This window comes from Podarcis melisellensis, assembly GCF_964234715.1.
Source record: "Podarcis melisellensis genome assembly, chromosome: 5".
Taxonomy (NCBI): domain Eukaryota; kingdom Metazoa; phylum Chordata; class Lepidosauria; order Squamata; family Lacertidae; genus Podarcis; species Podarcis melisellensis.
Genome location: NC_138537.1, coordinates 44,379,295 through 44,391,472, shown reverse-complemented (window position 1 = coordinate 44,391,472; position 12,178 = coordinate 44,379,295). Strand labels below are relative to the sequence as shown.

At 42.8% G+C, this 12,178-nt stretch overlaps 1 protein-coding gene across 4 annotated transcripts in view; it reads right to left on the bottom strand.

The window, feature by feature from the left end:
* Positions 1–2,581: 2,581 nt before the first annotated feature.
* Positions 2,582–12,178, bottom strand: part of WBP1L (WW domain binding protein 1 like) — a 47,507-nt gene continuing 37,910 nt past the window's right edge. For all 4 annotated transcript variants that reach the window (XM_081911604.1, XM_081911601.1, XM_081911602.1 and 1 more), the window contains exons 3-4: positions 6,088–6,249; positions 2,582–4,884 (exon numbers count right to left, since the gene is read on the bottom strand). In XM_081911604.1, the coding sequence (XP_081767730.1) occupies positions 4,142–4,884; positions 6,088–6,249 (905 nt within the window). In that variant the 3' untranslated portion in view covers positions 2,582–4,141. The remainder of the gene's footprint in view (positions 4,885–6,087; positions 6,250–12,178) is intronic.

The window sequence follows — 12,178 nt, the reverse complement described above, 5'->3', positions numbered from 1 at the left end:
AAATCGCAGGCCTGCATGCGATCCGGCCCATGGAGAGATCTCTGCTGGAGTGAACCGGCCCAGGTAAACCTTGCCGACCCCTGGAGAGCCACATGGCTAGCTGCTGGGGGGGGGGGGAGAGATGCTGCAGCCTTGATCCAATTCAGGATCGCTTCCAAAATTTCATTTGCTGGCCTGAATAAAGGTATTGTCTGACTTGCTCTCCGTAACACATGCTACTACCAAAATGCTGATAAAACTATTGCCAAAATGCTCAGCATGTAGTTTGGCAATCAGCCAAAATCAGGCTTGTAAACCAAGAACTAATGTGTGCTGCATGTGGCTTTTTATGCAATGGAAAATAAGTCAGCTAATAAGAAGACACAGGATCCCTACATTTCAAAACTTCTGTGTGAAAGATGGGATTTTAAGGATCTTTTTCTTTCTTTAATCATGATCGGAATATATCTTTAAACAGGCAAGTAGCATTTTCTAAAGGATCTGGGGAAGGAACTTTTGCACAGCTTCCTGTTGTCCCTTTTATCTTCTTCAGGAGCAGAAAGGATATAGGGGTGTGCAACATTAGCTCCAATGATTGACGTACAGTATAATGCCTACAGCAACCTGCCAAAAATACAGGGAGAGTGGCTTGCTATCCTTGCTTGGTAAAATGAGAACTCAACCCTAAGCCCACCCCTGAGTCTCAGGGAACCTCAGCTAGATAAAACAAACCCCGGTCTGGATTGGAACCTGGTCATAGCTCTGACACATGGAACAACACAGCAACTTGATGGAACTATAAACATACTTTTTTTTTTTAATTTCCACCATGTAATTTGAGTGCAGAAAGTGGGTTTCCTGGGCAAAGAATCTGGTGTTTGCAGCAGTTTGATAGTGCGGGGTTTGAATATGCAATGAAGAGAGTTTCAGGAAGTTTCATTTTTCTGTTTTAACATGGAACTCTGACATTTCTCTGTCATTTCTCCCCATGGAAAGCTTTGAGCACATATTGAATCTGCTTTGGAACACATGTACTAGCTCTATAAAATCTGAAACCATCCTTGTGCTGCAGATGTAAGCATAAGGAAATGTGTGGGGTTCCTAAGGTTTTAAGTCTATTGAGGAGTGTCTTGACCCAGCAGCAAGGTAACACGTGTCTCAAAACCCCAACCACAATTTGCTCAACGTTCCACCCAGCTCCTGCGTGTGCTTTGAAAACATCAAAAGCAACTCAAATATCAACTGAAGAACAGAATCAAATTAAAGCCTCATTGTCTCCATCTGGGATGCAGAAAGGTGCCAACTGGATTGCAGATATAGAGTAAGGTTTTCCCACATCTGAAAGTGAGCTGAATTCCACGAAGTAGAAGTTGGTTTTGTGAGAGGGGTTGAAACTCAGGAGAGCTGAGGACTCGGGACAAAGGGGTTTGAGTCCACTTTAAGTTCCTAGGAGCTGTCATCCCCCTTACTGTGATGATTTTAGTAGTTATCAGGCTTTGGTCTGCTGTAGGCTGTCTCTGCAGTAAACATGCACAGTAATATATTCACAGTAATATATTCCCCTGGGACGCAGGTGGCGCTGTGGGTTAAAGCCTCAGCGCCTAGGACTTGCCGATCAAAAAGGTCGGCGGTTCGAATCCCTGCGGCGGGGTGCGCTCCCGCTGCTCGGTCCCAGCGCCTGCCAACCTAGCAGTTTGAAAGCACCTCCGGGTGCAAGTAGATAAATAGGGACCGCTTACCAGCGGGAAGGTAAACGGCGTTTCCGTGTGCGGCTCTGGCTCGCCAGAGCAGCGATGTCACGCTGGCCATGTGACCCGGAAGTGTCTCCGGACAGCGCTGGCCCCTGGCCTCTTAAGTGAGATGGGCGCACAACCCCAGAGTCTGTCAAGACTGGCCCGTACGGGCAGGGGTACCTTTACCTTTACTATATTCCCCTAAGCTACTAGGATAGTGCTCTGCTCAAATAATTTGCTGTTTTTATGTAGACAGAGATGGCTCAGGATATTTGGGTAGCAGAAAATCTAAATGTGTGATGTCATGGATAGAATGATCTGAACTTCACTTGGGTTCAGATCCCTCCTCAGTCATGAAGATCACTGGGTGACTTGGAGTCTTTACAGGATTGTTGCTGCCCTTTAAGCGCACCCTAATATCTTCTGCAGGGAGCATGCCAGCTTGCCTTGGCAGCTCATGGGCTGGGGAACCTGTAGCCTTCCAGATGTTGTTGAACTCCAAGTCCCATCAGCTCCAACCAGAATGGCCAATGATCAAGGACGATGTGTCTTATAGTCCAGTAACATCTGAAGGGTCACAGATTCCCTACCTGTGGTATAGACGATATTTGAAGGAAGTCAGTGGAGAGGAGCAAGACTGCCTTCCTATTTGCATTTTCACATGGAAATGTAGATGCACCAACACCTCCCTTGTATACAGTGAAACATAAAGATGTGCTCTCACCAACCCCGTGTTAATCGTATAATTCTGGACATGAGTTAAGTTCACTTTGAAGTGCAAAAAAATAAAGCCCCAACCCTCTTCTTTCATTGTGATATATCTCAACTGCTCTATCTTTCCCCAAACAAAATGAGACACAGTCCATGGATTATCAGAAAAAAGGCATTATATTTGGGCTTACATCGTATTTCAAACTGATTTTGGTTTCAAGCAATCAAATCTGAAAGTCTATTTTATGACATAAATGACCCAGACAACCGTAATTAAAGAAATGGGAAAACAAATCTCTATCACACCTAATATAGAAACCAAGGCTTGCACTCTTCCACAGGAACGCTCCAGGGAATGTTAGTTTCAGCTGCTTCAGTTTGTTTCTTTTCCTTCCCCCTTGGGGTTGTTACTAACAAAAGCTCCACTGTTTGTTTAAAGCAAAGCAACAGTCTTTTCTGTTTTGTTTTTGCAGTCTTACAGCAGCAAGTTTCGTATCACCAGTAGGAAACACACATGCATGTACTGCAGTCAGACACACATACACACTCACAGACGTTATACAGTAGCCTGTTGCCGCTATCAAAAGAGAGAAACACAGACACTCTATCCTTTTAAGTGGTCACCATTAGGATCATGCTAAACTTGTGGACTAAAAAAGAAAGAAAGAAAAAAGAAAAATACTGCACAGGTCTTCCACATTGAAGCTGCAAGTTATCCTTTTGCAGTGGATGGAGTTCTTGCCTCCATTTGTTCAACAAGCATCGCTGAAACCTGAAGGCACGCTGGCCAAAAAGACAGCCCTGTTGTGTGTGTTTGGTTTTGTTTGGTTTTGTCATTTTAACTAGCGTGCTGGCCTAAAGTTGCAAAGTCCCTGTTCTGTTGCATTGTAGCACACCTATTGAATGAGATTTAGAGACCACAGTACTGGAAAAAGGCAGGTCCTCTGCCAGGAGTCTCAACTCATAGTCATCAACTGAAGGAATACATTTGCCTTTCTTTTCCCCCCAAATAAAAATAAAATTAAAGTCACCATCCACAACCCATTTTTTGCATAAACTGCTATGTTTCAGGCTAGCAGTTTGCTTTTTTCTGGAAGAAACTGGTCCTTTATAGTCACCAGCTTCAAGAGGGGGGGGGGGATTCCTACAGGTTGCTCTAACCAACAATGCGCCAGAGAGTACAGCACTGTATCAATTCAGGAAAAAAACCCCAAAGCCCACCCACATCTCTCTGGGGTTTCATTTTAACCCCTCAATGGCACTGACTAGGCAAACCGCCAGCGCCATCAAATGCCACTGGCTTCTGGGAAGACGCCTGGGAAAGAGGAGGGAGGGGGAAGAGATACATGAGCACTCCTTGTTCTCACAGGGTCAAGTTAAGTCTTTCTGATAATAAAATAAAGCAGGTATTGAAAACCTCTAAGAAAACAACCAACCAAGTAAACCGTCACCAAAATCAGCAATAGGAAAAGTTTTTCTCTCGTTTGTTATATGTATAAAAATGATCTCACTCTTAATCCTAAACCCTAACCAGATGGAGGCAATTAAGGGGGGGGGGCAGGAGGCAGGGAAGGCCCAGAAGCTTCTGCCCCTTCCTCCATACCTATTATTTCGGGGTTATTCCCAAAGTTACATCTGAAGAAAAAGCTGAACCAACTTGTTTTTGGCTGAAGTCTTGTTTATCCTTTTGTAGAATATCCCTTCTCGCTTTGCTTATTTTAGCTGGGGGAGGTATTGGCATGAGAGTTTGGCGAGTCCTGTTCGTTTATGGTGTTCAGGAGCACACAAACAGGCTGCCGGGGGAGGTGGTGGTGGCTGTGCTCTTGATGCTGCTCATCCGGGGCATTGAAAAGCCCTTCTTCCTCATCTCCATGGGGAGGGTGGCCACTGCAGCTATCGCAGAAGTCCATGGGCCCATCATCAATGAACCCATCCAACTCCTTGAGATCACCATCGTGGTGGCCCTGGTTGCAGATGCAGATTTCAATGCCCGAGTCCCCGGTGAACCTTCGGTGTCTGCCCGGCGTCTTGTCTTTAGCATCGGAGAAGGCGTTGTTGTGGTCTAAGCTTTCCGAGTTGTAATCCTTAAGCAGTTCCTCCTTGCACTCTGACTCCTTGTCGGAACAGGGCGCCTGGTTGGCCGTCTCTTCCAACTCTGCCCCACTGCTGGAGTTCCTTCGCTCGCCACTTGTTGCTTTGGTGGTTGATCGCTCAGCTAGCAGGGTGGACGATTCGGGGTTCCCGGTGCTGGAGGAGGCAGTGCTGTCCGTGTTTCCATTATTGCTTCCTGCTCCTGACAGAGAGCCTGTCTGGGCTGGCTGTAGGTTTCTTGTATCTGGTGCTGCACTGCTGCCGCCAGGTGGAACGCATTGCTGATGTAAGGCACTATATGGTGGGGGAGGGGTCGGAGGTCGGTTCACCACTTCCTCATAGGGAGGTAGTAAATAATTTGGCAAAAATCCTAAATGGGGAGGCAGGGAGGACAAGTTAACCTCTAGATTACCTAAATAGTTCCAACTTTGTAAATGTTGTCAGAAAACACAATTGAAAGTAATTTAACAACACTTTGGACTTAACTTCAACAAATTATATTAATAATAATAATAATTCCATCCTGATTTGCCTAAGGAAGCAGTCGATTTTCCGTATGTTACAGCTGGAATAAACTAAGGCAAAGCAGTGTGTAGCATTCAGAGAGACCTATGAAATTAAGGAAGGTTACATCCCAGAGTCAACTGGGAGCTGATTTAAATTGTCTTCCCCCTGATTTTGTACAAAAGGAGAGAGAGACAGAGAGAGAGAGAGAGAGACAGAGAGAGAGAGAGAGAGAGAGAGAGAGAGAGAGAGAGAGAGATGGTTCTCTCTCCTCTATGTAGTATTTTCTCAGGTGTCCTACTTCTTTTTTTCCATTGCCTTCTACTGGGTGGCTAATGTTTTTGTTTTGTTTTTTGCTTTAAAGTAATAAAGTATTAATTAAAATTGACATGGGCAAAATGAAGTAGCATCACTCATCATTACATTTATTCTTGACAAGAGACCTTGGGTGTGATGCCCCTCTGCCACACCACCATATTAGCTATTCTGTGGTGCCTCTTTCTTAGAGACACTCATGTTGTGTCAACTGCAGAGGAAAAGGTGTGGGAAGTGTTTTTTAAAAAATCTCAGCCTTGTCACTGCTGCTGCCACTGCGCAGATTAAAACATGAAGAAATCTGCCAATCCACTTCCTCCTTTTATGACAGTCTAACCAACTAGAGCTGGAAAACAAGTCTGAGTAAAGCACTGCTCTCTACAATGTTCAGAGGGAAACGAATTCAAATCTCTCTCTCTCTCTCTCTCTCTCTCTCTCTCTCTCTCTCTCTCTCTCTCTCTCTGCGACCCAGAAATTTATCCACAAGATTTAGATTGTGCCTACACTAGTCACAGAGTTATCTGTGATTGTGCTTCAAGCTTGTGTAGCCAAGGTGACAAGAAGGACCGTGTGAAGTCTCCCAACATACTGCAGTATACTACATGGTCCTCTCCAGCCACCAGCAGACATCTCTGCACCCATCCCCACCATCTTTGCTGTGAATCTCTGTTGCGTCCATGACCCCCACCCAATATGCCAACATCTTGTTCTTTGCTCTTTGAAAGGCAGCTTGCTCCTTGCATGCAGTACATACGGAAATAAAATGGCAGGGTGGAGTAGTTATGAGCTTCACGATAGGCAATCAGGTTAATCTCATGCTGCCGTTGTTGTGCCTGAAGTCTGTGTTTGGCGCGCCGATGATGGCAGACACAGCAGCAACTCAGTATGATGATGATCGTCCATACTAGCCAGAACCCTATGGAAAAATCAAGAATAAAAAAGGCGGGAGGGGGGAGAGAAGAGGAATTTTACTAAGAGTGTTTCTTCTTGAGGATAAAGAGGTTTAAAACTATGAAGCCACTGAGGTGGCCTTTTGAAACAAGTGTGCACCTACTGCCAAGCTTGGCACAGGTCACCGTAACAGGATATGAGAGGCACTTTTCAGAGACATAGACTCAGGAGATCTCACCCTAATCTCCCATATATGCTTCAGAAGTTAGGAACCTCAGGCCCACAGGTCAAATGTGGCCCTTGGGACCCTTCATAGGCCATGTCCCTCACTAGCTGTACTTCAAACCATCCCTGAGTGTTTTTGTGCCTTCTCTTTGAAAAAAAAATAGTTCTAGGTTAGAAAGGGGGGGGGATAAGAGGTTTATAAAGGGATACATGGTGTGGAAAAAGTGTGCAGGTATATGTTTTTCTCCCTCTTGCATAACCCCAGAACTTGGTCATCCAATAAAACTGACTGACAGATTCACTTCTTCACACAATGTATACTTAATTTACAGAACTCACTCCCACAAGATACAGTGATGATCACTTTACTATGCAAGTAAAACAATGATAACATTAAAAGGCAGCAAATAAATGTTGAAACTGTCAGTTTTGAGTGCAAAGCCAGAAATGTGTGAAATGGGAACAGCAGTTTGGTGCGAGAAAGCAGTGCTGAATCCCAACTACTGTTGCAAGTGCCGTTTTATTTTGCCTTCGTCTCCCAGCCTGTTGCAGATCCTAGATTAGCAGCTGAACTAGTCTGCTGCAGCTAAGAACATAAAAAAGGAAAACCATGGCACCTTACAAACCAATTCCTACATGTACTGTGCCCCACACGTTTCCAGTGATGAATGGCATATTTTGAATAAGTCAGTGTCTGAGGAAATGTGCCCGATTTGCTTAATATATGCAGCAATTAACTGATTTATCTTTAAGGTACTATAAGGAGCTTTGTCTGTTAGACTGCTGCATAGTTCTACATCTGACTGGACCTGTGAACCAAAGCACTTGAACCCCAGCAGACACAAGGATGTACCATTATGAGACCTGAGTCAGTCACTGTCAAACCACCTAAAGGCGGGTGTGAGTTCTGTGTTGCGCAGTTGCTTTGCACTGACAACTTGATAACCTAGAAGCTACCAGACTCTCAACAGGAAAGCTGCAACCGTATGCTTAAGTAGACAGACAAATCCCCATTTATGCAGGGGTTAAATTCTGGCCCCCTGCACATGGGTGAAATGTGCACAAATGGGGAGCACCCCGCTGCACCTCCAGGTCATGAGCAAACCTTCCCCAGAGACCAAAGAGGATGTCCTCTTCGAGCTCTAGGGCAAATCTCTTTGCAAGCTAGAGGCACAGTGGGGTTTTCTGGCTAACAGCTGATATGCAGGAAAGCACAGCAGCAGTAGCTGCAACTCTGGCTGATGAGGAGACCCTCCCCAGAGCCCGAAGAGGACATCCCCTTTGGGCTCCAGGGAGGGTCTCCTCGCAAGTTGGAGGCTCTTCAGGTCTCTCTCCCACCCCCACCCCCCACCTCTGGGTTTCCAGAGCTGCGCGTATGTGCGGTCATGTGTGAATTGAACATGCGTAAATGAAGGGACGCCTGTTTAGTTCTGATGAAGAACACCACCCCTGTTTTCTTACAGATTCTCAGGATGGCATCCAACATTGCAAGAAGAGTGGGAATATGGGAGTGAGAAGCATCATCAAATACAAGAGGGGGGGGGAAGTCAAACTTTGAAGTCATACTGGAAAAAATATGTGGGACTTTAATAATAAAAAGGTAAGTAGACCTTACATTCCTAATTAAAATGATTTTTTTTTGCCCCAAGGAAACATGTAAGGCATTATGCCATTTTATTAAAGTTCTACAGTATATGTTTTTTCAGTACCAAAGGCTTCTGTCTCTCTCTCCTTTCATTTAGTTTGCAGGACTACTTCAGATAGTACACAGCAACAAACACACATTTGCCACTGAGTTTATACTCATCAGGACACTGTTGACCTAGCTGCTTTGTGTCTGCACCTGTATAATAAATACAGTTGAAAATATATGTATCAACGTGTGCATATAACACATTTTACAGGCACAGGAGCTGCTTTCATATCCCAGATTTAGCCTGCCAAAAGCTACTGAATTTTTTTCAGGCTTAACAGAGTGTACAAGTCCATTAAAAAAGAATTGTTTTGTTTGTTTACTGGGATAATGTAACCCATGTGTCTTTCTGACCATGGTGGAATCTACACACATATTAAAAAACACTGTGAAAATGCTTTTTTAAAAAACATTTTGAAAAATACATTGAATTTGGCATAGCTCACTGTTGCCATATAGTGTCACATTTGTATATTGAACTTAAATCTAAAACATTTTATTTGCAGCTGTATAGCGGAGTCCACAATCTAAGTGGATCAAGATAGGGATACCCTCAGCCTATGCTTATTTTCAACTGAATATGGCCCTGAGCTCCATGTTGGAAAATGTAACACATGAAGACTGCTTAATTTTAACATCTGCTTTGATAGCAAGATATAAAAAGTATTTAAAGGGTGGCACAAATCTCAGAATAGTGGCTGCATGCTTGTCTCTCTAAGACCCCTGACCATTTCTTCCCATCTGCTCCAACTGTTTTCTTCCCTCGTATATTAGAAGCATTCTCAGCTTTTACCAATGCAGGACTGAAATCTGTTTTAAAGGTCAGAAGCACCTTCCTTTGAAGCAGCCTTTCTGAACCAGCTGCCCTCCAGGTGTTTTGGACTGACAATTTTCATTAGCTCCTGCCAGTACAGCCATGGCAGCTGGGGGCAGGTGGATTGCAGTCCAAAAGATACCTGGTGGATGGCTGACTTACAAAATGAATAGCTCCACCCAGAGATGTAAAGTGTCCAAACATTTTGGAGGCATGAAGAAGAACCACCAATCTTCTAAACAATATAATACAAAAAGCAAACATTTATATTTTATAGAAATTGAAATATATGCAATACTCTTTTACCAAACCTAAACATATTACATAGCACCCAAGAGGTACTGTTGGGTATATTTATGAAATTTACACATGCTTTCGTTTTATTAGAATATTTAAAATATAACTGATTTTAGAGATAGCTCTGCAAGCTGCTGTACTTAAGATGCTATGTAGGAAAATGCTATGCATATTTATTTGGATGTAAGTCTCACTGTGTTCAGTGGGACACAGTAATCCCATGTAAATGTGCGCAGAATTGCAGCCGAAGTATATTTTCGTTGGGAAGAAAGTTCCTTTTCTTTGCTACAATGCTGATGGATTCTATTTTCAAGTTTTACTATATCAACTTATAAACGGCACCATGCAGAAACAAAATAAATATTTTTAATAAAAACACCCAGAAAATAAACATGCCTATATGTTGCAGGGATGGGAAACTTGCAAGATTCCAGATGTTGTTAGACTCCAACTTACATCAGCTCCAGCCAACACAGCCAGTGGAGAGGGATGATGGGAGTTGTAGTCCCACGATGTTTGAAGACTACATCACTGCTATATTGAAACTGAGAAGCAATAACTTGCTACTCTCTTTTAAAAAAGACATATTGATGTTACACTTTAAAATAGGTACTGTTTCACCTCATTGCAAGTGAGATAGTCAAATTTTCTCATCCTTTTTAAATTGATTTATATCCTGGTCTACCTACCTAAATAAGATATCTATTGAAGAAACAGCATAACTCAAAGTTTATTTATATAATCAGACATGCTTCATTAACTTGAGAAACTATAATTGATCATTTGCACAAACTGAAACAAGCCTCTCAATTCTTTCCACATGTTATATTGCTCCACCTTTGTGTGCATGCACTTTCAAACACTGGTTTCATTCACAATACAGAAGAGAGGAATGTGAGGCAATGTTGTAAAAAAACCTTTGATAGTATGATGAAGGAGAAATTTGGAAACTCCCAGACCACAGCCCTACACTAAATACCTGAATATGTTGTGTATTCTTTAACAATTGAATTTACTTTTATTAATTAACATACAACAATGCCAAACGGGCTTCTAAGTGCTTTACAATACATAAATACCAATTACACAACATCATTAAAATACATTGTCATTAAAGTGTGCAATAACTTTTCCTTACACCACCCTAAGAACACTGCCTGCCATGCTATAATCATGTGTGCCGTTTATATGCTGCTTACTTTATACTGGTCTACTTCAAGAATTGGCAGAATAGGTTCATTTCTTCAATGGTATAATCATGGCTACCATGGAATCTCAGATCTAAGAAATGTGCAGCACTCTGAACTGACTGTATAACAAAACAGTCACATTTCTTGTCTGCCCTTTTAACTAAGTTGGTGTATAAATGTCTCTAATAAAGATTAATACAGTATCCTAACATGGATGTTTCTAAACTAAAAGACACCTGATGACTATTGTCCAGTCAGCAAGATTTCCTATTTGTTGAATTGCTAAATCTAGAAGTATCTCCAAGTTCCTGAGAATGGTTGGATGCAGATATTGCAGTGCTAACAGTAGGGTCTCTGGAGAATGCAGCAGTCAGCTGGCAGTGAGGCAATGAGAAAATGCTTAGCTTATCAAGAGGAAAACACCTCAAGGACCTGTGCTGCCAAGAAACCTTGCAAATTAAAAAGCATCAAAACCACTGAAGACAATATACAACAGAGGTAGCTGGACTACAACTTCTATCATTCCTGCCCATCAATTTCCAATCTTAGGGTGTTTCCAAACAGTGGGATGCTGGGGTTTTGTTTTTTTTGTTAATGTTCCCACCTGCTACCCACATGGAGGTTGTGCTAATCTCTACTGAAACCTGCTAGTTCAAACATCATAGAATTGTAGAATTGGAAGGGATCCAAGTGGACCATCTGAAATGCAGGAATCTCAACTAGATAATCTAGCAGGGTTAGTGCCAGTGGCAAGCCCAAATCAGCAAGAGTTGCACAAAACCCCTATAACCAGTTGATAGCACTTTCTTTCACTACTTTCCTTCTCAATTCCATGTTAAGGCAACAGGCAAAGCCCATAGATTTGGGGGGTGGGGTGGACAGACGGACTAGTGTTAAAGGCCGTCTGAACTTATAGCAGAAACAGAAAGCTGCCATTGCTCTAGTCATCTCTGGACAAGGAGTAGCATTAGGCCTTAGCAACACCATATAACTTTGTCCTGGAAGATACTAAAATGGTTTCCACTCTTTTGGACTGCAAGTACAAACGAAGCGCTGCCTTGGGTTGGAGTTTACTTCCTTGGCAAACACAGAAAATATTGTCAGCTTTAGGAACCAGTAAGCCAGGGCTATGTATCTGATCTCAACAAAACAACAACAGCCAAATTATGGAAAAATAATTCATCTGGTATGCTTAGATAATAAAAATTTAGCACTTCTTTGTATTACATTTATTTTGTACAGCTTGCTCTGCTTCCAAGATGAAGGATTCCAGTGAGTTCAGAATTCATTAATTTTTTTAGAAAGGCTAAAAGGAGGGCAAGGTGTGAACATGGAGAGAGGCTGTGTGAGGAGAGCAATGGAGCAGCAATTTGGAAGCAGGCAGGGGCTCAAGCCATGTCTCAAATCCCCACCTAGTTTTTGTGATTTCTCCCAATACTGTCAATGACAATTTTTCAGCCTTTACTGTAATACAATACTTCCTTTCTTGAGGAGACCAGGGGAAGGTCTATGATGCTCAAAACTGCATGTGTTACTGTCCTATAGATCCTTGGGGATACAACAACGAGAAGGATATATCTATGTTTCCCCAGTGGCAAGAATCCAAGCAAAGATCTCACAAAGGAAAGTGCCTTTTACTCTTGCAAAACGGGAAAACATGTTTTCCCCTTTAGCGCTCAAGAGCAGGAACAGAATAGTCTGCCCTAGAGTTCACAGTAAACTTGGGTAGATGCCA